Source organism: Phoca vitulina, unplaced genomic scaffold (assembly GCF_004348235.1).
Source record: "Phoca vitulina isolate PV1807 unplaced genomic scaffold, GSC_HSeal_1.0 scaffold38, whole genome shotgun sequence".
NCBI classification, from domain to species: Eukaryota; Metazoa; Chordata; class Mammalia; order Carnivora; family Phocidae; genus Phoca; species Phoca vitulina.
Window position 1 is genome coordinate 14,541,062 of NW_022589741.1, and position 24,050 is coordinate 14,565,111.

A 24,050-nucleotide genomic window follows, 5' to 3' on the forward strand; every position below is an offset into this window, starting at 1 on the left:
GCCAGGGACTGGAGGGAGGGAAGAATGGAGAATGGCTTTTAATGAATATGGGGTTTCTTCTGGGGTGATAAAAATGTTCTGGAATTAGTGGTGATCAAGGCACAACGTTGTGAACAGACCAAAAAAACCACTGAACTGTACACTTTACAAGGGTGAACTTTATGAAGTACAAATTATATCTCAATAAAGCTGTAATTTTTTTTTTTATTTAAAGTAAACCCTATCCCCAGCGTGGGGTTTGAACTCACGAACCCGAGATCAAGAATCGCATGCACCAACTGAGCCAGCCAGGCACTCCAATAAAGCTGTAGTTTTAAAAATCATCAAATGGTAAGGGCACCTGGGTGGCTCAGTTGTTAAGCGTCTGCCTTCGCCTCAGGTCATGATCCCAGGGTCCTGGGATTGAGCCCTGGGACTCCCTGCTCAGCGGGGAGTCTGTTTCTCCCTCTGCTTCTCCACCCCACCCCACCCGTTTGTGGTCTTTTGCTCACTCTCAAATAAATAAAATATTTTTAAAAAATCAAATGGTAATTTGATTTGTACATTTCACTATAAATTTCACCTGACAAAAGAACCATAAATAAATATTGAACTCCAGTTAATTATATGCATGACAAAGTGTTTAGGGGTGAAGTGTATTGATGTCTGCAACTTCCTTTGAGATGTATCAAAAAACAAGATGGATAGGGGTGCCTGGGTGGCTCAGTCAGTTAAGCTGCCTTCAGCTCAGGTCATGATCTCAGGGTCCTGGGATCAAACCCTGCATCAGGCTCCCTGCTCGGTGGGAGGCCTACTTCTCCCTCTCCCACTCCCCCTGCTCATGCTCTCTCTCTCAAATAAATAAAATCTTTAAAAAAAGAAAATTCTATTCAATTTATTTAAAAAAAAATCACTCATTTCTTCCACCCCCCCATTCCCTGCCAACCAGCAACCTACCTGTTCTACTTTGATTTATTTATTTATTTATTTTTTAAAGATTTTATTTATTTATTTCACAGAGACACAGCGAGAGAGGGAACACAAGCAGGGGGAGTGGGAGAGGGAGAAGCAGGCTTCCCGCGGAGCAGGGAGCCCGATGCGGGGCTCGATCCCAGGACCCTGGGATCATGACCTGAGCCGAAGGCAGACACTTAATGACTGAGCCACCCAGGCGCCCCTGTTCTACTTTCATTTAAAAATTTTGATTACCGATTCAATCTTACTAGCTGTTGGTCTTTCAGACTTTCTACTTTGTATTTCTAGAAATTTGTTCATTTCATCTAGGTTAACCAATTTGTTGTTGGTTTTTCACCTCCCAGAGCAAGTCACATGGTCCAACCCACAATCAAAAGATAAGGAAGCATCCTGTGCTTACCATGACACCATGACAGGAGGGGCTGCATACTATGTAGGTGAGTGAGGAGTTACTGCCACTAATTTACTCTGTTCAACCTTCCTTTTTTTTTTCTTTTTAATCTGTTCAACTGTCTTATTGCCTGGGAGGCCCTGAATGATCTGACCTTAGGTACTTTTTTTTTTTTAAAGCAATCTCTACCCCATTGTGGGGCTCAAACAAACGACCCCGAGATAAAAGGTGCCCCCCCTTAGGTACTTTTTAAAAAATTTATAATTAACACACAATGGTGTATTAGTTTCAGGGGTACAAACATACTGATTTAACAATTCTATACATTATTCAATGGTTATCCAATTTGTTGTTCATAGTACTCTCTACTTTTTATTTCTGTGGAATTGGTATTACTATCTCCACATTCATTTCTGATTTTAGTTATTTGAATCTTTTTTTTAAAGATAATTTGCCTAAAGGCTTTTCAGTTTCTTTTAAACATGTTTTTAGGGGTGCCTGGGTGGCTCATTTGGTTAAGCGTCTGCCTTCAGCTCAGGTCATTATCTCCAGGTCCTGGAATCGAGCCCTGTGTCCAACTCCCTGCTCAGCAGGGAGTCTGCTTCTCCCTCTCCCTCTATCACTCCCCCTGCTCATCTCTCTCTCTCTCTCTGTCTCAAATGAATAAATAAAATCTTTAAAATAAATAAATAAACATGTTTTTATTTTTGTATTTTTCTTTTTTTAAAAAAAAGGATTTTATTTATTTGAGAGAGTGAAAGTGAGAAAGATCACAGAGGAAGAGGGAGAAGCAGACTCTCCGCTGAGCAGGGAGCCTGATGTGGGACTCCCATCCCAGGACCCTGGGATCATGACCTGAGCCGAAGGCAGATGCTTAACCAGCTGAGCCACCCAGGCATCGCAAGGAAACTTTTCTTTAAAAGATCTCCAGTTGGGGCACCTGGCTGGCTCAGTCGGTGGAGCATGTGACTCTTGATCTCAGGGTTGTGAGTTTGAGCCCCACATTGGGTGTAGAACTCACTAAAAAAATTTAAAAACATAATAAATAAAATAAAAGATCTCCAGGGCACCTGGGTGGCTCAGTCAGTTAAGCGTCCAGTTCTTGATTTTGACTCAGGTCGTGTCGGGGTCTTGAGATCAAACCCCGTGTCTGGCTCTGTGCTGGGCATGGAGCCTGCTTAAGATTCACTCTCTCCCGGGGCAGCTGGGTGGCAAATAATAAATAAATAAATACATAAATAAATAAATAAATACATAATCTTTACAAAAAAAAAGATTCTCTCTCTCCCTCTGATCCTCCCCTCCACCCCCACTCCGCTTGCACACATGCTCTCTTAAAAAAAAAGAGAGAGAGAAAAGATCTCCAGTTGATTCTAATGTGCAACCGAGTTTGAGAACTGGTCTATGAATATTACTAATTTTTTCCCCTTAGCTTACCTGCTTTGTTTCTCTGATTTGCTTTGTTTTGCCAGTTTTAGTCTCTGTTTTTCTGGCTTTCTTCAAAGTCCGGTGATCTCTGACTGTACATTCATGTTTAAAATGAGAGTTGCAAACAGGTGTACACACACAAGAATGAGATATCCAGAAAGCTGATTGGAAGCTGATGGGGAGGTAGGGACCTGGACATGTGCTTAAAGACTCCATGTCAATATCTAAAGCTCTTTTCTTTTTGGCTGATCAGTTTGCCAAGGGGACTCTTCCATTATTCTGCTTTGGAGGTATAAATAAGCATGGGAAAGAGCTGAGGATCTCATTCCTCACTCCTCTGTTTTATCCACTTCTTTTATTTTTTTTTATTTTTTTTAAGATTTTTATTTATTTATTCATGAGAGACAGAGAGAGAGAGAGAGGCAGAGGGAGAAGCAGGCTCCCAAGGAGCAGGGAGCCCAATGCGGGACTCGATTCCAGGACCTGAGATCATGACCTGAGCTGAAGGCAGATGCTTAACCATCTGAGCCACCCAGGCGCCCTATCCACTTCTTTTAAATATGGCCCCTTACTGCTGTCCTCATAGTGGCTTGGTGTTTTCATGTCCAGAGCCTCCCTGGTTCAAAGGTGACTGTCTTCTGTTGGGATAGAGAGGTGGGCAGCACAGAGAGGGACATTTCTAGGGATTTAATCCTTCTACACACCTTCAACCAATTCTCCTGTTTTCAGCCCCACCCTGCACGTGTGCCGTCAGAAATATCTGGCAGTTTCAATCCCTGATCCTTCCCGGGGTTCTGCAGTGTGACGTGGCTCACTTCTTACTGGTTTCTCTGTCTCTCTCCTCTATAGGCAAATTTCAGGCTCCCCCCACCCGACTAAATCAATTACCACTTATCCATCTTCCAAAATTGTTGCTGCCTAGTCTTCTGTCATTTTCTTTCCTATTATCAATCCTTGCTGGTCTATATCTTTTTCAAAATTATTATTCTTATACTGTCATTGTATAGGGTTAAAGGAGGGAGTGAGATGTAAATATGGTATTCAATGTTTATTTCCAAATGTCGAAAGCCTAGGATCAGCAGAGAAGGTGAGGGACACTTCAAGCAAGGGAAATAGCGTGCATACAAGTTTAGTTAGAAGAGGGACTTCCTGGGGCGCCTGGGTGGCTCAGTTGGTTAAGCGACTGCCTTCGGCTCAGGTCATGATCCTGGAGTCCCTGGATCGAGTCCCGCATCGGGCTCCCTGCTCGGCAGGGAGCCTGCTTCTCCCTCTGACCCTCCCCCCCTCATGTGCTCTCTCTCTCTCATTCTCTCTGTCTCAAATAAATAAATAAAATCTTTAAAAAAAAAAAAAAAAAAAAGAAGAGGGACTTCCTGGACACCTGGGTGGCTCAGTTGGTTAAGCATCTGCCTTCAGCTCAGGTCATGATCCCGGAGTCCAGGGATCGAGGCCCACATCGAGTCCCACACTGGGCTCCCTCCTCAGTGGGGAGTCTGCTTCTCCCTCTGCCCTTCACCGTGCTCGTACTCTCTCCCTCTAATAAATAAATAAAATCTTTTTAAAAAAGAAGAAGGGGGGCTTCCTGAATCATGGGTAGAGCAGGGCAAGCAGATTGGTTTTGCAGTTTGCCTTGGGGGAGTATGGAAAATGAGGAGCTCCAGGTGGGGATAAAGTAGCCAAATGCAGTTTTAGGAGGCCTAGTTGAAAATTTATACTTAGTAACATAACTACCACATATTATATTTGGGGGCACTTAATCTTTTCACATAATTTTGCCCATGGGACAAGCCTCACAGTTAATTAGTGGTTATTGTAACTGTTTCATAGCTAGGTTAACTGAGGTATAGAAGTTACTGGATTTTTTCTAGGGCCACAGAGCAAGGAGTCAGCAGGGAATAAGGACAGGCGTTGAGGTGGAGAGAGGAGCTCCTGGGATGGTCACTGGGGGGCTGCGCTGGATATAAAGGAGCGGCAAGGTAAGCAAAGGCCGTGGTTAACAGTGCCTGCGGCAGGAAGTACACTTGATCCTTGTTATTTGCAGATTCCACCTTTGTGAATCCACTTCCTCACTAAAATATGTTTGCTATCCCAAATCAATACCTGCAGGGTCTCCACAGTGATTTGCAGACATGCTCAGAGCAGTGAAAAATTTAAGTCACCCGACACCTACCTTCCCTGTTGAGGCTGAAAAAGGGGACGTTCTGCCTTCTGGTTTCAGCTCTCATACTGTAAACACGTTCTACATATTGCTACATTTTCTGCTTATTGCTGGTGATTTTGCTATTTAAAATGACCCCCAAGCATGGCGCTGACGTGCTGTCTAGCGCTCTTACATGTAATAAGGCCGTGATGTGTCTCATGGAGAAAGTGTGTTAGATAAGCTTCAGTACTGCATGATTTATAGTGCTGGGGGTTGTGAGTTCAATGAATCCATGGGTGGTTGATGAACATGGTACACCAGGGGCACACAGAAACCTAACCTTGTATCTCCCCGAGGATCGATGGTTGAGTATTTGCTAATTGGGTGTTTGCCGTGACTTTATAGAACATAACAACTGTGGATAACGGGGCACCTGGCTGGCTCAGTCCGTAGAGGATGCGACCCTTGATCTCAGGGTTGTGAGTTCAAGCCCCACGTTGGGCGTGGAACCTGGTTAAAACAAAACAAAACAAAGCAACTACTGTGGAGAACAAGAATCAATGGTATTTATTAGTGCTGACTCTCAGCTCTAGCCAAAGAAGGCAATCTGAGTGTTCCCTGAAAAAGTAATGGGGAATTTGAGTTCCTGTCATACTTTGCCTGACTTTTCCCCTATGAGTTAAATGTGAGCATTGCTGGTATCCATCTGAGACCAGAGTGCCTGGTTCCAGTGGGATGTCACAGTGAACCCTGAGCACGAATGTTCCTTTTCCTCAAATTGAAGCATGATGTGAACCTCACACCTGGTGGAAGAGTCTGTCAGAAACAATTCCCATCCCATCTTTGTGTTTATTGTATATAGATTAGGCTGACAGTGTAGCACTTTAATATAATTCTCCCCTCCAATCAATTCTTGCCCCACTTCCCCCCACATCTGTACTTGGCTCCTTTACCCCATCAGCTGCTCAAGCCCAAACACCTGGGTGTCATCCCCGATTCCTTTCCTTCTGTCCCCCACATCCAGGCTACCAGCAAGGTCCGTGGTTCTACCTCTCCTGGTTATCTATCTGTTGCCTCTCAGCCCCACACCCTCCCTTCTGTTCTGTTTTCTACTGCTGGGTTTCCAGATTCCCCTGCCAGCTATTGATTTCTGCCAGTGGGAGGCGCCCGCAGGATACGAGAAGGTGGAAGAAAGGAAGTCGCAGCCATTACTCACAGCTGATCCGGTAGTGGGGTGAGGGCGTGCGGACTTTAGTGCTTCGGTGTGGCGCCCCCTCAGCCCCTCGAGACCACTGCAGCAGCCCTTCTGCCTCCGGCACCTGCAGCAGATGCCTCCCCTTGAACCTCTCCTTCCTGCAGCCCACCTTCCCTTCTCCCTTTTGCTCTGTCAGCCCTTCCAATGCTTTGTGACCAATTTCCCATCATTAACACCTCGTGTTAGAATAACTAGCATGGGGGCGCCTGGGTGGCACGGTCAGTTAAGTGTCCGACCCTTGATTTCAGCTGAGGTCATGATCTCGGAGTCGTGAGACTGGGCTCCAGGGTAGGTAGGTGTAGCCTGCTTCAGATTCTCTTTCCCTCTGCCCCTCCCCACCCTCTAAAAAAAAAAAAAAGAAAAAAAAGAAAGAATGAACTAGCACGTTTTCTGACTTCCTGACTGGAGCTTGGCTGATATAGCCTCCAAATTATTTCCTGAATCGTCCCGTCTCTCCTTCCACCACCGCTTCCTCCCTCGTCCAGGGCACAGTCACCTCTCACCCGGATGGTGCAACAGCTAGGCTCTCTGGAGACCACAACCAGACAGGTCTGGAGCTAGACAGGCAGGTAAACTGTAAGGCAGCAGCAGCAGTAACTGGTGAGAGACCCCTAGGAAAAGTCAGCTCTGGGAGAAGATCATCGCCCTCTACTGCCAACCCTGGAGGCGAGGGATGTGCTTTTCTTTCACAGAGTTGATTTGCTGAAACTGCTGTTCACTTAATGCCATTACTGGGCCTGATCCTTAGCTCCGCCTTATGCTCAGTCTGTCTTTTCTCTTTTCATATTATAGAAGAGCAGGACAACCTGGAAGGTAGAGCATTTTATTTGCCAAATCTTTGCCAATAACGTTAAGAATGAAAGAAAAGAATTCCGTCGCTGTCTCAAAAAGAACATCTTTGAAGCTTTCCTCCCAGCCTGAGCACCCCAGAATCCCAGACGTTCCAGTCCTTCTATTCTTCTAACTCAAGTCCCCACAGTGGTGTAGGTGCATAATTCCCACGGGAGGAAAACCGGAGACAGGCAGAGGCCATTTAAGGAACACACGCAGTACTTTCTGGCAGAGAGGGCAGCAGGACGTCCGCGTCCGAGTCAGGCTGTGGTGCGGGCGCGGTCGCCACATGGCTGATGACTGTGTCGCCTCAGCCAGCGCAGAGGCGGTAGCTCAGCCTGGGAGCAGAGAGACCCGGGGGGTGTCTCAGCTGAAGGTTAATGTCTCTGCATCTCCAGCTTGGGAAGCGGAGTTGGATGGAGGGGTGAATGCTTTCTTGCCTTCAGCTAGAGCTTTAAAATGCTGTGAGGAAAGAGGAGAGGGTACATGGAGTATCTGGTAGGCTAGCTGCTGCATCTGAGCAAGAACGAACCTCTTTACAGCCCGTTAAGCTCCAATTTTTCCCCAATTCTACTTTCAGAACAATTCCTTGGTGTTGTCTTTGAAAAACAGCTAGAAATCTGCCCCACCCCCTTCAAAGATGAACCCCTTTTTTCCTTCTGCCCTGCGTCTATTCCTTAAGCCCTGTGGTGAGTGTCCCTGGCGTGTCCCCCAGGCCAAAGGCCTACAGCTCTCTGCTTCCCTCCCTGTGAAAGCCCCACCCTTCCTGCTTGCTGTTCTTCGAATAACAGGGAAGGGTGATGGTAAGCCTTGGAGAAACACCCTTCCTTGTCCAAGGGCAAATCCCAGTTGACTTGGAGGAGTAGAGACTGGAGCGTTCCTCACTACAGCAGAAGACACTTCTCTAGTCTTACCTGTGAGTTCTTGAATTCCGAGTAGAGGGAGAAGAGCAGGTGCAGGGACTGAATCCGACTCTTGTAGATAGGGATGTCTAGGATGGCTGAAATCAAGAGCTCCCATGAGCAGAACCAAACACAACTGCGAATTATGGGGCATTTACGTTTAGGATGGCCATGGCCCTCCCAGATGGGATGTGTTGCTATGACTCTGGGGGCTGACCTGGTGGGGAGTCACGTAAGCCCAAATACCACCTTCAGTGCTGCCAAACAGCAAACTGGCTGTAACTCAAGATGCTATCTTCCCAGAGCAAAGGAGCCTTTGCAAAACCCCACGGTGTATTCGTCCAGAGACGGGGAAAAGGAAGGGATGGAAGAGCTTACCACAGATCATGTCAATGTACTCGGCCAGGCTGCAGTCAATCTCTGCCGTGGGCAGGCTCACCTGGGACGAGCATGGGACAGACCAGAGTCAGAAGGCTGAGGTTTCACCGGGGCCAGCACCTCTCTCTCTTTTTAAAAGATATTTATTTATTTGTTTGTTTGTCAGAGAGAGAGAGAAAGAGAGAGCACAAGCAGAGGGAGAGGGAGAAGCAGGCTCCCCGCTGAGCAAGGAGCCTGATGCGGGACTCGATCCCAGGACCCTGGTATCATGACCTAAGCCAAGGGCAGACGCTTAACAGACTGAGCCACCCAGGTGCCCTGACTTCTTTCTTAAGAGAAAAAGAAATAAGACACAAAAGAGGATGATTAGATCTAGAGAGCACACAAAATAGGCAAGTTGATCTATGCTGTTAGAAATTAGGACACTGGGGCGCCTGGGTGGCTCAGTCGTTAAGTGTCTGCCTTCGGCTCAGGTCATGATCCCGGGGTCCTGGGATTGAGCCCCGCATTGGGCTCCCTGCTCCGCGGGAAGCCTGCTTCTCCCTCTCCCACTCCCCCTGCTTGTGTTCCCTCTCTCACTGTGTCTCTCTCAGTCAAATAAATAAATAAAATCTTAAAAAAAAAAAAAAATCAGGATAGTGATTACGTTTGGAGGTGGAAGTGTATGGAAGCATGAGTGGGCTTCCAGGATGCTAGTGATGTTCTGTGTTTTGATCTGATGTGTTCATTATACAAAACTGTTCAGATGCTGAAAATAAACGTGTGTATGTCTCTGTTGTGAATTATACTCCAATTAAAAAGTGAATGATCATAAAATACAGGAAGAGAGGGGCACCTGGCTGGCTCAGTCGGTAGAGCATGCGACTCTTGATCTCGGGGTTATAAGTTCGAGCCCCAGGTTGGGTGTAGAGATTACTTAAAAATAAAATTAAAAAAAAAGAAAAACTTAAGGGACGCCTGGGTGGCTCAGTCGGTTAAGTGTCCGACTGTTGATTTTGGCTCAGGTCATGATCTCAGGGTCATGGGATCGAGACCCGAGTCAGGCTCCATGCTCCCTCTCCCTCTGCCCCTACCCCCTGCTTGCATGCTGGTGCTCGCACTATCTGGCTCTCAAATAAATAAATAAATAAATAAACTTAAAGTGGGTCAATTAAAAAAAAAAAAAAAACTTAAAAAAATACAGGAAGAGAGCAAACACTGGGCCTTCAAGTAAATGCCACACTTGTGTAGTTCCTGCTCTCCCCACTTACCTTGCCCAAAAGCTCTTCAAACTCTGGGGACCATTCCTGCATCAGCGTGTCAATATCAGGCATGGGCCTATATGGACAGAGGTAAATATGAACAAGAAATGTGGGCTGATGACATTAGCAACCTCTGGGTCAGGAGATTCTGGAATGAAGGGAGGTGGTCAGTCTGCCACATGAGGATTTCAGGAGAACACAGACTGGGCAGACTTATTTATCCAAGCTCTGGGGTCTGGAAGAATGGCTAAGTAGTACCAGATAAATCATCTTTATGTCTGCAGTCTCAGCCAGTAGCTGTCAGGATCCACAGGACCGCAGGCTAATGCAGTATGTCCTCTGCCTGGGGGCCCTCCTCTCAGGAGCAATGGGCCCGAGGGTGGTGAAGGCGCCCAGCGGTTCCTGTGGGGAAGGGGCTGCTACTTCTTACCTGGCATAGTGCACAGTCGCAGGGGGCTTTGAACGGTGTAACTCCGAGATGCTCTCGATCCATGTGTCAATGGCTTTGGGATTCTTCTCTGCATCTTCTAGGCTCTTTACTTTCATATGTTGCTAGAAAAATAAGGGGAAACCCTGGCTGATGGCATTAAAGTAGCTCTCTTATTTTAATTGGATGGCTCATCCTTGCTGCTATTTCGTATACAGCAGGTAGCTAATGAATGGGGAAGCCTGACGGCCGCCAATGCAGATGAGAGGAAACTCTGGTAAAATTTTCTGGAGCCATGCAAAGGGGGCAGGTCAACAAGATAGGACTGACCACACTGAGATGGTATTTCACACCACTAGGATGGCTGGAATAAACAAGACAGGCAGTAACAAGTGTTGGCGAGGATGTGGAGAAACTGGAACTCTCATTCATTGCTGGGGGGATTGTAAAATGGTTCAGCTGCTTGGCAAACAGTGTGGCAGTTCCTCAAAATGTTAAGCAGTTAGCACACGGCCCAGCAATCCCACTCCTACATATGTACTCAAAATAAAATAACAATATATGCCCACACAAAAACTTGTACGTACATACAAGTTCACAACAGCATGTTAATAAAAGTGGAAACAACTAGAGAATGGAGAACCACAATGCAGTATGTCCATACGATGGAATATGATTCAGCCATAAAAAAAGGAGTGACATGTGATTTTACTTAAATGGGGAATCATAAAAAAAAAACGAATAAACAAAAAGCAGAATCAGACCTATAAATACAGGGAGCAAACTAGTGTTTGCCGGAGGGTAGGGGGTGGGAGGGATGGGCAAAATAGGTGAAGAGGAGGGCGCCTGGGTGGCTCAGTTGGTTAAGCGACTGCCTTCGGCTCAGGTCATGATCCTGGAGTCCCGGGATCGAGTCCCACATCGGGCTCCCTGCTCAGCAGGGAGTCTGCTTCTCCCTCTGACCCTCCTCCCTCTCATGCTCTCTGTCTCTCATTCTCTCTCTTGCAAATAAATAAAATCTTAAAAAAAAAAAAGAAATAGGTGAAGAGGAGAGGGAGATACAGGCTTCCGGTTATGGAATGAGTAAGTCACAGGAATAAAAGGCATGGCACAAGGTCAGTGGTACTGTAATAGCGCTGTGTGGTGACAGATGGCAGCCACGCTTGGGGTGAGCACAGCGGAGTGTATAAACTTGTCCAACCACTGTGCTGTAACCTGAAACTACCGTAACGTGTGTCAACTCCACTCAAATAGAGAAAAAGAAGGAACTGAAGTACTTAGCAGGGTCTAGAAGGAGTGGGGAATGAGGAGTGACTGCTAACGGGTATGAGGTTTCTTTCTGGAATAATCAAAGTGTTCTTAAATTAGATAGCAGTGATGTTTGTACAGCTCTGTGAATACACTAAAAATCACTGAATTGTATAATCCAAAAGGGCAAACTTCATGGTAAGTAAATTACATCTCAATGAAGTGTCTTTTAAAAAAATAGGCTTGGCCTGAAACTATAGCCACCCCTTCTGATGGCACAGATACCAGACAGCCTCTGCTCTTGGCCCTCTCGGGGGGGGGCCTGTACTAGGCCAGGATCTTACTGTGATGTTGTGCTGTTTGGAATTCTCAGTTAACCAGAGTGAGAGCACTGTGGGGTCCGACTGCTTTGTAGAAGGCTCATCCAATACCAACAGGCCAAGGTTGTCAGGCTTTCCATCAGGACGTGGGACCTGGTTAAGAGAAAGGAAGAAAGAGAAAAAATGGGAGGGGGGGGGGGACATAAAAAGGTCACTCCTCTTGTTTCCAATAAGTTGAAGAGGAAGAACTCTTCCCATTCATTATTATTACTAGTATTAAAAAGACATACTTGTATATCATGCTGTACTAAAACACTATCTATAAAAAAATACAGGATCTACAGTGCCCTAAATGTACAGCTGATAATTAGGAGGTAAATGAATGACAAATTTTGAATATATAATGATATAATCAAGTATTACCTAAATAGCAATGAGTAGAGTTTGGAGAGCAAGGTTGAGAACTCCAATGAAATGAAGAATATACATCAAGACAGCCAATGCTAGCCAAGGAAATTAGTTGAGTTGTTAACAGTATAGAGAGGTCAGAAGAAACACCTAAGAAGCCATTTTTAGGATGTGCCAACTGTACCTTTAAGAATGCGTCAATATCCCCAACAGCAGGGATAAAATCAGGAATGAAAGGTTTCAGTTTGTGGTCCAGGTCAATCAACTGAGGTGTGTACCTAGGAGACATCGCCAAGGGAATGTAGAGAAAGTCAGAGAAATGAACTTTACTGCTCAGGCTAAAAAAATCTAGGAAGAACAGGCTTGTTTCAGACTAGAGGTAGGAAAGGGGTGGGGGTCATGGGAGGAGGGCCTAGTGCTCACCTGCTGATATACTGGAAGAGTTCCTTAATCTCAGCTGAAACTGGCAAATGCTCATAATCTGTAGGATCATAGGCCCTGGGGAAAGGAAAATATGGTTCAAGGTGGCCAGAGAAGAGCAGATGTGGCTGAGTCCTGGTTCAGCACCAGCCCACCCCCACCCCCCCCCCCCCCCCCCCCCCCCGCCACCGGCCTTCACTTTGACCACAGACCCTGTGACTCTGCACCTGGTTTGTGCCCTGCCCACATCTGCCTCTCCAGGGTGGTTCGCAAGGCAACTTTAAAATGGATTATAGTTAGCTCAGTTATCTCTGACAAAGAAGAAAAGAGCTGCAGAAAATCTAAAACAATTTTTAAACATTTTAGAATGTAGCATAAATTCTTTCCCTTTTTCTGAATGAAAGGGATGAAGAGAAAGTACAGTATGAGATTCTAATTTCTTTTTTTTAAATTGAGGTATAATTGACATAACATGAGATTTTAATTTTTTTTTTAAGATTTTTATTATTTTATTCATTTGAGAGAGAGAGAGAGAACACGAGAGAGGGAACACAAGCAGGGGTAGTGGGAGAGGGAGAAGCAGGCTTCCCGCGGAGCAGGGAGCCTGATGCGAGGTTTGATCCCAGGACCCTGGGATCATGACCTGAGCCGAAGTCAGACGCTTAACGACTGAGCCACCCAGGCGCCCTCTTTTTTTTTTTTTTTAAAGATTTTATGTATTTATTTGAGAGAGCAAGTGAGAGAGCGCAGGCGAGAGTGAGAGGGAGAAGCAGGCTCCCCACTGATCAGGGAGCCCAACTCAGGGCTCGATCCCAGGGTCCTGAGATCATGACCTGAGCCGAAGGCAGACGCTTAACCGACTGAGCCACCCAAGCGCCCGAGATTTTAATTTCTGACATGAAAATAATTTGCCCCAAGAAAAATAAGAATTTTTACAAAGATTTTTTTTTTTAAAGATTTTATTTATTTATTTGAGAGAGAGAGAGCACAAGAGGGGGGAGCGGGAGAGGGAGAAGTAGACTCCCTGCTGAGCAGGGAGCCCGATGCGGGACTCGATCCCGGGACTCCAGGATCATGACCTGAGCCGAAGGCAGTTGCTTAACCAACTGAGCCACCCAGGCGCCCTACAAAGATGTTTTTAACAGTGTTATTTATATAAGTAAAAAATTAGAAACAAAATATCCAATACTTGAGAGACGGTTAGATACATTAAGTTGAATATTGTATAGTTACTATTATTTTTAATTTTTAAGTAAGCTCTATGCCCAATGTGAGGCTTAAACTCACAACCCAGAGGTTAAGAGTCGCACACTCTACTGATGAGCCAGCCAGGAACCTCAAATATTGTATAGTTATTAAAAAGTACTTGTAGGGGCGCCTGGGTGGCTCAGTCATTAAGCATCTGCCTTCGGCTCAGGTCATGGTCCCAGGGTCCTGGGATCGAACCCCACATCGGGCTCCCGGCTCGGTGGGAAGCCTGCTTCTCCCTCTCCCACTCCCACTGCTTTTACTCCCTCTCTCACTGTGTCTCTCTCTGTCAAATAAATAAATAAAATCTTAAAAAAAAACAGTACTAGTATTGATACAGGAAATGTATACAGTAAAAAAAATAGTAGAACACATTAAATTATAATTAAGTAAAATGTAATGAACATTGGCAAAGTACATAAGTGACTTGGAAAGTGCTTCTGGGGAGAGTAGCTTAAAAAATTAAATATATTATTGATATGAAGTTTCCATTTCCCCAGATTATAATTTATGAAAGCAGGATATGTTCATGAAGTAAACTGGGAAGCATGAAAAGTCAGTCTGCAATTAAACCTTTGTCTCATTTACTTAGTGTCTACCTGTAGGTGGATAATCCACAGGTAACTTATTTTTATTAAACTATTTAATAAGTGATACATACTGATGATATAAAGGGAAAGGTACAAATGTATATAGTGAGAAGTTATGGCTCACTTCCACCCTTGTCCCCTTCCCACCAAGTCCCTCCTCCAGTGTAATCACTATTATTAGTCTCTAGTGTTTCCTAGAGATAGTCTCTGTAATATTTTATACACATGGTAGCCCAGCATAAACACTCTTTATACCTTTTTAAAACTTAACACTCTCTCTTGGAGATTGTTCTTTACAGTGTGGAGAGTGCTGCCTTATATCTTTCAATGGCCAGATGGAATCCTACTGATTGGCTATACCATCATCACTTTAACAGTAATGGTATTTGAAATGGATGGGCCTTAGAATCCACTTTGATTAAAACCTCTAGGGATGGGTCATGACTCATCTAGCATGTGGGCTGGAACAGGGTAAGGAGATTTTTTTTTTTAAGATTTTTTATTTATTTATTTAAGAGAAAGAGAGAGAGTGAGAGAGAGCACGAGCAGGGGGGAGAAGGAGAAGCAGGGAGCCTGACTCAGGGCTCGATCCCAGAGTCCTGGGATCATGACCTGAGCCGAAGACAGATGCTTAACCGACTGAGCCACCCAGCACCCCGGAGATTTTTTTTTTAAAGATTTTATTTTATTTATTTGAGAGAGAGCGAGCACGAGTGGGGGTGGGGAGGCTCTCAATCCCAGGACCCCAGGATCATGACCTGAGCTGAAGGCTGATGCTTAACTGACCTAGCCACCCAGGCGCCCCTGGGTAAGGAGATTTTTTTGCCGAAGCATCACCCAGGAACACCTGCCTCCACTTGGGGCTCCTAAAGCACTTGCTCTCCACCCCTCCAAAAAGGAGCTGAGCCTAAAGCAGAAATGCTCCTGTGCATGTGTGTTTTCCTTGCTAAACAGAATTGCTTGGGTATCTATATAAATTTTATTTTCCCTTTCCCAAAATGGGAGCTCCTTGAAGGCAGGGACCACCTTTTAGATTTATTCAGCAAATCCTCGTGAACCCCCGAGCCCACAAATGTTTCCGATCATGCAGGTGACACCACAGGACTCAGTGAGGCAGTGTGGCCAGAAAAGAAAGAAAATTCATTCTGTTGGTTTCTGAGACATCTGAAAATCCTAAGTAGGGGAGATCAAAAGAGATGCTAGAATTTCACTCCAACTGATCTCCTCCCAGGCCAGTGTCTTCCTCCCTGCTTGGGGGTCCTCGGCTGGGGGATTGCCTCACCCTTCCAGAGGGGCCCCGTGCTCTTCATCATCATCATCTTCATCAGAATCCGTCTCAGATGAGTCATCATCATCATCATCATCATCATCATCATTTTCACTGAAGCCCCGCTGAGGTGTCAGCTGCGAGGGCTTCTTCTTCTCCTGAGATAGGGCAGGCATGGAAGGCACCACATAAAGAGAAGCTTAGTGTACCTATGCCCCGATCCCTCCCAGTGCTCACACAGATACCCTCCCGCCTGGCACTGATTCACCAGAAAGAGAGGCTGGCACTCCCCAGAAAGGCCGCAAGGACCTTTGTCTACTCCTGCTTAGCCAAAAACTGGGTCCTCACTTTCTTTTTCTTTCTTTCTTTCTTTTTTTTTTTTTTAAGATTTTACTTATTTACTTGTCAGAGAGAGGGAGCACAAGCAGGGGGAGCTGCAGGCAGAGGGAGAAGCAGGCTCCCCGCTGAGCAGGGAGCCCGATGTGGGACTCGATCCCAGGACCCTGGGATCATGACCTGAGCCAAAGGCAGACGCTTAACCGATTGAGCCACCCAGGCGTCCCAGTCCTCACTTTCTATAACCATATTCTGTTTTTCTCCTTGAGACTTCGGTATACATTTTATCCAATAATTGTCTATTATGTCTATTACTTAGGAGACCCAAGAACTGTGCATAAACTTATCCAGTCAGCTTCAGCTCTAAAAGTGAGAGGACGAAGACACCTGTGATGAGTTATTTTGGAAGGAAATGGGGGAACATGAAGTCGGAAGACAACGTTAGGGGATCTTCATACTCACAAGGATCACAGGAAACCTAGCATTTAATTTGCAAGACGGCCCAGTGTAAGCTGCTTGTAACTATCAGAAGAAGGTTCTTAATCAACCCTGCGCCTGAATTCCGACCAGCAGTGCCAGGGACTGGGAGTCTTCTACTTCCATTCAGTGACACTTCTCTTCGGTTCCTGACCTGCCCCTATTGCCCTTCCCCACCCCATCAATTAAATGCAATGACTACATGTTCTCTCAAGAGACCCTTCCATTCTTGGCATTACAACCTACTTCCTGAGCTTCTGGTTTCTCTGAGTACCATCCTACCCTCTCAAGTGTCTGAGGAGTCTGGTTTGGGGACTTGCAGGGGCATCTGAGACAGGGTCCATGTCTTTGCCTCTGTGGTATGCCCATCCTTAGGACCTGAGGGATAACCAATTGGCCTCCTTTAAAAATAGGTTTTGAGGGGCGCCTGGGTGGCTCAGTCGTTAAGCATCTGCCTTCGGCTCAGGTCATGATCCCAGGGTCCTGGGGTCGAGCCCTGCATCGGGCTCCCTGCTCCGCGGGAAGCCTGCTTCTCCCTCTCCCACTCCCCCTGCTTGTATTCCCTCTCTTGCTATGTCTCTCTCTGTCAAATAAATAAAATCTTTAAAAAAAAAAGTAAATAAAAATAAAAATAGGTTTTGAGGGGCCCCTGGCTGGCTCAATTGGTAGGGCAGGTGACTCTTGATCTCAGGGTCGTGAGTTCAAGCCCCTCACCGTACGTAGGGTACTTAAAAAAAATAAAATTAAAAATTAAAAAAAATAATAAAAAAATAAAAGTAGGTTTTGAAAGCTTGGTTTCCATATGCCATATGGCTTATATTGAGGTTAACAGATGTTTGGTTCTAGTTTTAAAAATTATTTAATGTTTCTCTTACAGTAAAGCAATTATTGACATATAAAAAATGTGACATAACAGGACATCAGAAATGCTTTTGGTCACATGTTCTTCTAAGCATAACACAGATTTATTATACATGGATAAAAATATATTTTAACTGATCTGTAATATATGTGTGACATATGACACAATGTTGCACAATTTATTTAGCTCTATTGGTATACATTTAAGAATCTCTCTTTTTTTTTTTTTTTTAAAGATTTTATTTATTTATTTGACAGAGACACAGCGAGAGAGGGAACACAAGCAGGGGGAGTGGGAGAGGGAGAAGCAGGCTTCCCGCGGAGCAGGGAGCCCGATGTGGGGCTCGATCCCAGGACGCTGGGATCATGACCTGAGCCAAAGGCAGACGCTTAACGACTGAGCCACCCAGGCGCCCCTACATTTAAGAATCTCTTAATGTGTTCTTTCTTTCTTTTCTTTTTTCTAGAGGGGGAGAGTGGGAGCGGCAGAGGGTGAGGGAGAGAGAGAATCTTAAGCAGCCTCCATGTCCAGCGCCGAGCCCAGTGCAGGACAGGCCGGGGCGGGGGGGGGTTGGTTCTGATCTTACACCCTGAGACCATGACCTGAGCCAAAATCAAGAGTCAGATACTTAACCAACTGAGCCACCCGGGTGCCCCAAATTGTTCTTTCTCAATTCAAAATCTGCCAAAGCTATCCTTGTTTGGCAAAGGGAGCTTTTTAAGAATACTGATGGTCAATTTAAAGGCCATTCAAAAATATCTCCTTTCTGCTGATTGTGGCCGTACACTGAATTAGAAAGATAAATGAGTCTTGAATATTGGCCACAGCATGATGGAGACTAGAGAAATTTAGGGTGAATATGCAAAATTAGGTCAATTTAGGAAATTGGTCACTTTTTTTTTGTCTGCTTCTTCAAAGCTGTGCTTTGCAAAATCTCTGATCTAAAGGCAGAGGGCTTTGTATGTCACAGAAAAATGCCTAAAAATTACTTTGTGGGTAAGATGTTAAAAGAGCACACTAGTCACAAAGTGGGACTACTTCATTTACTTTTTTAAAAAAAGATTTTACTTATTTGAGAGACAGAGAGAGAGAGCACAAGTGGGGAGGAGAGGGAGAAGCAGGCTCCCCGCTGAGCAGGGAGCCCGATGTGGGGCTCGATCTCACGACCCCGAGATCATGACCTGAGCCAAAATCAAGCATCTGACACTCAAAGGATTGAGCCACCCAGGTGTCTCTACTATTTTTTTTAATACTTTATTATATTTTTTAGTAATCTCTACACCCAACGTGGGGCTTGAACTCAGGATCCCGAGATCAAGAGTCACATGCTCCACCCACTGAGCCAGGCAGGCACCCCAAGGTGGGCCCTTTTAGGCTTTTTATGACCTTTTAGGCTTTTTATGCAGTCAGTCTACATTACTACAGCTTTTTGCATTACTTCAGATATCCTTCACTTGTTTGCAAAGCTCCTGTTCTTTTTTTTTTTTTAAAAGATTTTATTTATTTATTTGACAGAGACACAGCGAGAGAGGGAACACAAGCAGGGGGAGTGGGAGAGGGAGAAGCAGGTTCCCCGCTGAGCAGGGAGCCCGATGTGGGGCTCGATCTCAGGACCCTGGGACCATGACCTGAGCTGAAGGCAGACGCTTAACGACTGAGCCACCCAGGCGCCCCTGCAAAGCTCCTGTTCTTGAAGGACAATTAAAATGTAACCATTGGGGGTGCCTGGGTATGTTAGTCGGTTAAGCCTCTGACTCTTGACTTAGGTTCAGGTCATGATCTCAGGGTCATGATCTCAGGGTCATGAGATATAGCCCTGTGTGGGGCTCCCTGCTGAGCAGAGAGTCTGCTTCTCTCCTTCTCCATTTCCCTCTGACCCCCCGTCTCTCAAATAAATAAATCTTTTTTTTAAAAGATTTTAATTTATTTATTTGACACAGAGACAGAGAAAGCACAAGCAGGGGGAGCGGCAGGCAGAGGGAGAGGGAGAAGCAGGCTCCCCGCTGAGCAGGGAGCCTGATGCGGGGCTCGATCCCAGGACCCCAGGATCATGACCTGAGCCTAAGGCAATAGCTTAACCAACTGAGCCACCCAGGTGCCCCTCAAATAAATCTTAAAAAAAAAAAAGTAACCCCTGGATTACGTGTTAAGACCAGCCACAGTGGCTGTTAAGCAGAGCACGTGCACAGCTTCCTGGTCCTGCCTAGAGCTGTAGGCATCTTTCCATCTTTCATTCAGAAACAGTAATCCTCTAGGTTCACAGAACAACAAAGTGACATCTGGGTCTTAAAACTTCAAAATTAAAGTCTCTTTCACAAAATATCGGCAGAATCCCAAATGTTGACAATGAACAGATGGCCAGACCAATAATTCCAAACTTGCTTTATCATAAGAATTACTTGGAGTGCTTGCTAAAAATATAAATTCTCAGGCTTTTACCTTCAAGATTCTGATTCAGTAGTTTCAGGTGGGCACTACTGGAAATACGTATTATTAAAGATAAGTATCCTACTTGATTCTTATGATCAGTAAAGTCTGCAAAACTCTGGCCTGTGCTATATGAAATTCCTCACCAAAAAGTGAGCTGCACTAGTAGGCTTTACTCCTGAAGGAATCAAAATCTTAAGACTCTTTGCTCCTGATTTTCCTACATGAGCTCAAAGGTACCCAACCCAACCCCTGGAGGTGAGTATCCAAGAAATGTTTACTACTGAACTACTGTCACCTCAAACTAACTACCAACAGCTCAAAGCAAGAAAGTCCACGAGAAGCTATGGGTTGTACCATACCTTGTTGTTTTCCTCTTCATACTCATCGCTATTGTCGGCCATAGTCTTGTTAGGAAGATGGGCGGAATGAAGAAGTCCTTAGGAGAAAAGTTTTCCCTTTAGATTATTAAGATGATTTTTAAAGACAAATATTTTTAGTTTATAATATTTTTTTTGTTCTGTTTTATGGAACAGGGTCTGTAAGAATATCTAGTTAAAGGACAGGAGACTGAATTCTAGCCATGGCTCTGTCGACTCAATTCAGGATATATTTACTAAGCATTACTGTGTGTAAGGCATCAGATTAGACATTATACTAGTTGATTATCTGCTGTTACATAAATCATATAAAATCTGCTCTTAGTTCACACATTGGCAAAATGAGGTTAGTAATTAATAAAGTGATAAGAGGGCTGGATTGATAGAAGACTGGGATTAAAGAACAACTCTAGGACATGGACAAAATGACTTAGCCTGAGTCTCAGTATTCCCACATCTGAAGGAAGGCAGTAATATTTATCACTCAGAACTGCTGTAAGGATCAAATGACAAAACTCAAGTGAAAGGAACTGACCCAGCTCCTGGCAAATAATAGTCACAAATGTAAGTCTGAATCAGCATCTATATGATAAGAGCAATAAAAATAGTCTGAACAATTAAAAGTATAATCAGGGGCGCCTGGATGGCTCAGTCGTTAAGCGTCTGCCTTCGGCTTAGGTCCTGATCCCAGGGTCCTGGGATCGAGCCCACATCGGGCTCCCTGCTTGGCGGGAAGCCTGCTTCTCCCTCTCCCACTCCCCCTGCTTGTGTTCCCTCTCTCGCTGTGTCTCTCTAAATAAAAGTATAATCAGATGTAAGTAACTCGCATGAAAACCATGTTCAATGATTGCTTTTTAAAAAAGACTTATTTATTTATTTTAGGTGGGGGCAGAGGGAGAGGGAGAGAGAATCCCAAGCAGACTCCACGCAGAGCGTGGAGCCCGACCTGGGGCTCGATCTCATGACCCTGACATCACGACCTGAGCTGAAACCAAGAGGCAGCCGCTCAACCGACTGTGCCACCCAGGCGCCCCATGTTCAATGATTTCTAAATCAAATTAATGCCAGTTAAACACCATTTTTCAGCCTACTACATTGCCCAAACTGAAAACAAATGATAATGTCCATGGCTGGCGAGATTATATACATGCTCAAATCAAAAACCTTTTCTAGGTATATATATATGTGTGTATATATATATATATATATATATACATATATATATACACCCGAAAGATTGAAAGCAGGTACTCAAATAGATACTTGTACACCCATGTTCAGGCAGCAGAGTCACAATAGCCAAAAGGTGGAAAAACCCAAGTATCCAGACAAGTGGATAAACAAAATGTGGTTATACATACAATAGAATATTATTCAGCCAGAAAAAGGAAGGAAACGAACACAGGCTACAGCATGGATGAACCACGAAAACATTATGCTAAGTGAAATCAGCCAGACACAAAAGGACAAATGTTGTATGATTCCACTTTCGTGGAGCACAGAATGGATGAAGTCATAGACACCAAGTAGAATAGAGGTTACCAGGGGCTGCCAGGGACAGGGGAATGGAGAGTTATTGTTGAACGAGTAGTTTCTGTTCAGGATGATAAAAAAGCTCTGGAAATAGACAGTAGAGATAGTTATACAACAATATGAATGCACTTAATGCCACTGAATTGTACACTTAAAAATGATTAGAATGGTAAATTTTATGTTAGGTATTCTTACTGCAATAAACAAGCAACCCCAGATGTCATCCTTGATTCCTAACCCAAGAGCCAAACCCAACCCATCAGCAATTACCTTCTATTTGCCTCCTCTCTCTATTCTTACCTTCCTCACCACATCCCAGTCACTGTCACCTCAACTCAGCCATTGCAAAGGTCCTTCCAACTGGCTCCTGACTCTCATCATTGCACCTTTCAATCCAAGACACACCTACGAGGAACATGACCTCAAAAGCTCCTCGTTAGGCCTCCTGCCTACCTCTGCCTACCTCTTGCCTGCGTGCCTTTGATACCACTCCTTCCTACCATATGCTGATCTCTTTCAAATCCTCAAACGAACCCAAGTTCGTTCTGGCCTGAGGTCCTTTTCACATTTCACTGCTGCTCCCTTTTCCTGGCCTACTTCTCCTCAATGTCTGTCTGAATCCTTCTCATCTTTTGGTCTCAAATGTTACCGCCTCAGGTCTTCCCTGACCAACCTGTCAAAAGTAGACCCCACTCCTCACCATTATTCTCCACATATCAAACCCTTTGCTTCCATCGATGCGCTTACCACATTTGTAATTATGTCTGTTTACTCATTTGTCATCGATCTGCCGTGGTTACAAGCATCAGGATGGCAGGGTCAATGTCTCTTTGAATACTGTATGCCTAGTGCCATGCATAAAGCTGACGCATGGTAGGCACTCAAGAAATGTTTGTTGAATAAATGACTGCGTCAAGTCCTGTTAAAAGATTCTACTGAGATTTTGATTGGGATTGCAAGTTAAGGGCAGGTTACTGAAGCATCTTCAAAACTGAGCAAAACAGTTTTGATAAGTTCAAACCAACCAACCAACTAACCAACCGACCAACCATGAATCCCTGGCAGATTGTGAGCAGAGCATATCACAAAGCAAATAGTGATAGGAAACACTGGTCATGTTGGAGGAAAATCCTGAATCTGGGGGGCTGTGTTTTCTCCCCCCCTTAAGTAGTCAGAAAACACAAATAATGGCAAGTATTTGCCAAACTTGACTCTGATAGCCAACATTTGCTATTATAAAATGGGAATTTCTTGGAGACCATCATGGATCCATCCTATTCTTTGTTCTGAGAATCATTTCTCTTCTTTCCTCTTTATTTCTCTCTTACCCTTGTGTCTTGGGGTTGGAGTATGAATACTTGCAACCTCTTCAGAGTCGTTAATCTCTAGACGCTCATCATATGTCTGGTTTTCAACAGTCTTGGTCTAAATGAAAGGAGACATGATTACTTAGCTCATATCACAGGATATGAGCTAATTCCGAACCAGCCTTGGTTCCTCCTCCTTACCCAAGTCACTGGTTTTACTTGTAACCTTCACCCTCATTCAAATTTTCCTTAAGGCTTCTTGGCCCCAGGTCAGTCGGTTAAATCATTCTGCTGCAACTCTTATTTAGGAACTGCTGACAGCCTGGCTGAGGAAGGAGGGAATCGTGGAGTGAAAAGACAGCTAATCTAGGCAGCAGCTCCCCAAAGCTGTAGATACACGCACAAGGGCAGAACAGTATTCGTCTTAGACGGCAGCTCTCTCCTTAGTTTCGCTCAGTTTTCCCATAGCTGTTGGGGTTTCCGGGGGTGGGGGTGGGGGAGAAGGGGCTGCAGAAGCTCTAGAAAGAGTTCTCTCTCCGGAGTCACCTTGTTTACCCGAAGAGAGGATAAACTCCAGTCTCTCGGTCCCATCCAATAATCCCAAGAGCATCACCCCCATCTCCAACCCCCTGTCTTGCAGGTCGGATCGCAGCAGTTTCTTGGGGAGTGAAGGAAGCGGAATGGTTGCTGGTGGCATGAAGGACGAGGAAAAGGAACGGTTGTCAAGGAGAAGGGAAGAGATGGGGGGGTTGGAGGGAAGGGGAGTCCCTTTAGATTCCTCTCGGGAGGCAGAAAGGCAGTGCTCTTTCTGCTAGGGGGAGTACGAATTACCTGCAGCCCCTCTGAATCCGTCTCCTCTATGTGGACAGAACCCCAGCCTAGGGCCGGGGTCTCACTCCAGTACTAGGCCAGGCCACTTGAGGGGCTTCGACGTGGAGCGACCGGCCTTGTTGTCAGTCGCTAGGCAAAAAAAAAAAATAAATAAATAATAAAATAAATAAATAAATAAATAAAAATCGCGAGATTTGCTTTCAGTCTCGTGAGACCTTCTCCACCGGCGCTTGGCGTCTCTTCCAGCTGCAAAGGGATCGGGGGAGGATCTGGTGGCGTTGGGACAAAGCCTCTCTGGGCAGTGCGGTCCCCTGTTTTTCTATGGTTTCGGGGAATGCGTTTGTGGCGGCATCTAGCGATCACAGCTTGGCGCAGCCGGCCGACGGATGTCGGTTGGTGGAGTGAGCCCTCCGATCTGGAAATACAGTGTTTTGTGTATAGAAATACTA

At 45.2% G+C, this 24,050-nt stretch overlaps 1 protein-coding gene across 2 annotated transcripts; it reads right to left on the minus strand.

Moving 5' to 3' along the window:
• Window positions 1-6,896: 6,896 nt before the first annotated feature.
• On the minus strand, window positions 6,897-23,840 carry IFT46 (intraflagellar transport 46). 2 transcript variants are annotated; one of them, XM_032428018.1, is made up of 13 exons: window positions 23,602-23,840; window positions 22,792-22,888; window positions 21,473-21,547; window positions 19,913-19,989; window positions 15,464-15,606; window positions 12,347-12,421; window positions 12,108-12,201; window positions 11,540-11,668; window positions 9,951-10,072; window positions 9,530-9,596; window positions 8,280-8,340; window positions 7,914-7,999; window positions 6,897-7,461 (listed from the first exon to the last, which is right to left on the minus strand). In XM_032428018.1, exons 4-13 carry the CDS (start codon window positions 19,952-19,954, stop codon window positions 7,366-7,368), a joined length of 915 nt encoding a protein of 304 aa, XP_032283909.1. In that variant the 5' UTR covers window positions 19,955-19,989; window positions 21,473-21,547; window positions 22,792-22,888; window positions 23,602-23,840; the 3' UTR covers window positions 6,897-7,365. The 2 variants fall into 2 exon arrangements, with proteins under 2 accessions (XP_032283909.1, XP_032283910.1); XM_032428019.1 differs by lacking the exon at window positions 21,473-21,547.
• Between the last annotated feature and the right edge of the window lie 210 nt (window positions 23,841-24,050).

Excerpts from the sequence above, each read along its gene's own strand:
- IFT46 (XM_032428019.1), bottom strand. The coding sequence starts at position 19,954 with ATGGCCGACAATAGCGATGAGTATGAAGAGGAAAACAACAAG. Across the intron at positions 11,669-12,107 it reads ATATTGACGCATTCTTAAAG|GTCCCACGTCCTGATGGAAA; the intron begins GTACAGTTGGCA and ends TCTCTTAACCAG. Across the intron at positions 9,597-9,950 it reads GCGACTGTGCACTATGCCAG|GCCCATGCCTGATATTGACA; the intron begins GTAAGAAGTAGC and ends CTGTCCATATAG.